This window comes from Mastomys coucha, unplaced genomic scaffold, assembly GCF_008632895.1.
Source record: "Mastomys coucha isolate ucsf_1 unplaced genomic scaffold, UCSF_Mcou_1 pScaffold5, whole genome shotgun sequence".
Lineage (NCBI taxonomy): Eukaryota > Metazoa > Chordata > Mammalia > Rodentia > Muridae > Mastomys > Mastomys coucha.
Window position 1 is genome coordinate 98,409,241 of NW_022196911.1, and position 3,327 is coordinate 98,412,567.

At 54.3% G+C, this 3,327-nt stretch overlaps 1 protein-coding gene across 4 annotated transcripts in view; it reads right to left on the reverse strand.

Annotated features, from left to right (window-relative positions):
* Positions 1 to 1,618: 1,618 nt before the first annotated feature.
* Positions 1,619 to 3,327, reverse strand: part of Ubtf (upstream binding transcription factor) — a 13,277-nt gene continuing 11,568 nt past the window's right edge. For all 4 annotated transcript variants that reach the window (XM_031352080.1, XM_031352083.1, XM_031352084.1 and 1 more), the window contains 4 exons: positions 2,915 to 2,962; positions 2,743 to 2,814; positions 2,503 to 2,646; positions 1,619 to 2,392 (listed from right to left, as the gene is read on the reverse strand). In XM_031352080.1, the coding sequence (XP_031207940.1) occupies positions 2,267 to 2,392; positions 2,503 to 2,646; positions 2,743 to 2,814; positions 2,915 to 2,962 (390 nt within the window). In that variant the 3' untranslated portion in view covers positions 1,619 to 2,266. The remainder of the gene's footprint in view (positions 2,393 to 2,502; positions 2,647 to 2,742; positions 2,815 to 2,914; positions 2,963 to 3,327) is intronic.

Genomic DNA, 3,327 nt, shown 5'->3' on the forward strand with positions numbered 1-3,327 from the left:
AAAAAAAAAAAAAAAAAGGAAAACAAAACCTCCACAGCGGGCCTTAATCTGGGACAGACGTGCCTGAGCCGCCTCCCCAGTACAAATTCAAGTGTGGTGGTCGGTGAAACCTACAAAATACTCCTTAAATATTAGAAAAAGGAAAAGGGTCCCAGAGCTAAAAATATACCCTGGGGAACCTCTGACAGCACCAACACCCCCCACAGCCCTGTCTGTAAGAATTTCCCACCAGGGAACCTCTGACAGCACCAACACCCCCCTACCCCCACCCCCCGCATCCCCACAGCCCTGTCTGTAAGAATTTTCTAATACTTGCAATGGGCGGAACACACCTTGTGTTCAAAGTTGTTTCTAAGTGAAAACACATTTCACTCAAGTGTAACAGTCCAGGGTGTTTAAACAAGGAGATGGGGTTCTCTGCAAGTCCTCTCGGGAACTCAAAACCCTGGCACTAAATTTTAGAATAAGGACAGTGTGGGGGCGGGGAGGGGAGGAGGGGTGGGAGGAAATCTTCTCTAGGAGTCTCCATCCCACAGTCCAGGCAAATGCCTTTACCTTCAAGAGGGACTGGCAGCTAGGCTGCAGCCTACTACTTCCCACCCGTGGCTTTCATTCAAGAGCCCCCCCACCCAAAAAAAAAGCCGGGCGGTGTTGGTGCACGTCTTTGATCCCAGCACTTGGGGGGCAGAGGCAAGCGGATTTCTAAGTTAGAGGCCAGCCTGGTCTACAGAGTGAGTTCCAGGACAGCCAGGGCTACACAGAGAAACCCTGTCTCAAAAAACCAAAAAAGAAAAAAGAGGCAAAACCCAATAGCATGAACAAAAATTCTGGCCAACATAGTAAAAATGAAAATCACCCCAGAGAAGGTGACCGGGAGTATAACATCAAGGGACTGACCCCAGAAGGCCAAAAGCTGTTGGCAAAGGGTTAGAGGACCAGTTGCAGAAAGCACCTCTGCAGCCCCTTCCCCACATACAAGGGTGGAGGCAGGAGAAGGGGAGCAGACCTGAGAAACAAAGGAAACGGGGGGGGGGGGGGGGGGTGGCCAGAGGACATGGGGCAAGGCAGGAAGCATGTAGGTAAAAGATCTCAGGATGCTTCCTGAAGCCCAGGGGACCAGAGAAAAGCTTTAAGGCTCACGCCATGATTTGCCCCTCCCACAGACCCGCAGCAGCTCAGGGATACATGGCCTTGGCAGAGGCAAACTGGCAGAGGAAGCATCAGGTGGTTTCCGTGCCCTCCACAGAGGATCAGAAGGCAGGCACAGTGGAAGATTGCAGGGAGGGGCAGCCTCGGTTCGTTCCTGTTAGGGACACCATCTCCCAGGCCTTTACCGACCCTTTTTCCAGATTCAAAGTGGTGGGTTCTAGGACAGATCCCTAAACACGCACACATGCACGCACGCGCACACACACACACACACACACAGGCACGCACGCACGCACACGCACTCTCTGCACTCTCTCCTACTCACAGGTGCAGCCATGCTGTATCGTGCGTGCTCTCTCACACAGCCTCACACACATTCTATGCATATCAAGACCATTTTATAAGTCTCAATCCACCCCACCCCAAACCCTCCCACTCCCAGAAATGACAACAGAGACGGCAGCCGGGATCGGTAGGAAACGTCTCGTTGACAGCTCAGAGCTTAAAAAAAAAATATATACACATATATAAAAAACACTCTGCCCCTCCCCCACAAACGGGTCCAGGCAGCTCCTTCCTGCAGGGGCAGGGAAGAGGGACAGGGCCACTGCCTGCTTTCTTGAAGGTAGCACCCTTCTCTCCCTCCAGTTCAAAGTGGGGGTCCAGGTGGCAAGCCTATCCTGGAAGGAGAGGCCCCCCCTGAACATCCACCTTGCTGCAGGCTGCAGGTGTGGAGGGCCTTGCCAAACTCTTTAGGACACGCTCCCACCCCCAAACTCCCCGGTCCATTGTCCATGCCGGAACTGCAAGTGCAGAAGAGGGGCGGGGCGGGCCGGTCCAGCGCTGGCTCAGTCTGATGGTTGCTGTCCCTGGAGAACCCCTGAGGCTGAGGCTCCAAGGCTGCAGAGTCCTAGCCTGGGCTCACGCAGCCTCCTACCCCCCACTGAAAAAAAAAATTTTTTTTTTTTTTTTAAAAAGGAAAGAAAGAAAGTGGGGGAGTCTGCTGGGGGGCCGGGGACAGAACATAGGGAGAGACAAAGGTGGTCAGTTGGGGAGGTGAGCTCTTCAGCTGCTCTCCTTGGCTGCCTGCCTGCCTGCCTGGGGTGGAGGCTGAGCCTCAGTTGGAGTCAGAATCTGAGGAGTCCCCTGAAGATGAAGAGCTGGAGCTACTGCCCTCAGACTCGTTGTCTTCATCCTCATCGTCGTCCTCGTCGTCATCTTCGTCGTCATCATCATCCTCATTCTGGGAGAATGAAGACCCAGCCGTCACCGTGTGGTCCTCCCTCCTTGTGGTCTATAACCTTCCCTCCCTCCCTTCCACCTCGCCGCCTACCCACCTCATCCCCTACCCACCTCATCCCCATCCTCGCTTTCATCTTCACTGCTCGACTCTGAAGAGTCCCCACCGTCCTCAGACGAGTCGCCATTCTCATCGTCTTCCTCTTCCTCCTCATCATCGTCATCCTCATCTTCCTCATCGTCATCCTCCTCCGACTCCTGGCAGGCGTAGGTGGACACACATCAGCAGCCAGATACACCCGCATTGCCAGACTCTGCCCAAAGCCACCCACCCACCTTGGAGGGGCTCCTTACCGACTTGGACTGCAGAGTGGTCCGGCTAGACTTGGGGTTTGGGCCTCGAAGCTTGGTCATGTTCTTACGTTTCTGCCAGAAAGGATGGGAATGGGAAGGGGGGCGGAAGTGAGTCCCAGCCCCCCCCTTCAGTCCCTCCAACCTCCCCCTCCACTGCCCTGCTCTTGCTCACATTGGAGATATATTCTTTGTATGCTGCGCGGTCCTGGGGAGACAGGCTCTGGGGAGAGAGAACTGGGAATCAGATCAACCCATCTTACAGCTGGCTGTATAGGCCGATGTTCACTGGCAGAGCTCCCATATACCTTATCTTTACACTCAGTCTCCTAGACTTTGGGTCCCTGCAGAGAGCTCTTTGGGGCTCAGAACATAGCTCCCGATTCTGTCACAAGCACCACTCTGAGTTATCCTGGACCAACAGTCAGGTTTCATAGCAATCTCTCCCCACTCCCAACAGCTATGTCTGAATGGTAGCCCCGCACTTAGGGCTTCTTTAACGGCAAAGCCTCCCCCATGACTCACGGGGCCTAGCATCAACCCCACCCGGGCCTCACTTAGTCTTTGAGCATGGTTGAAATGACAGAG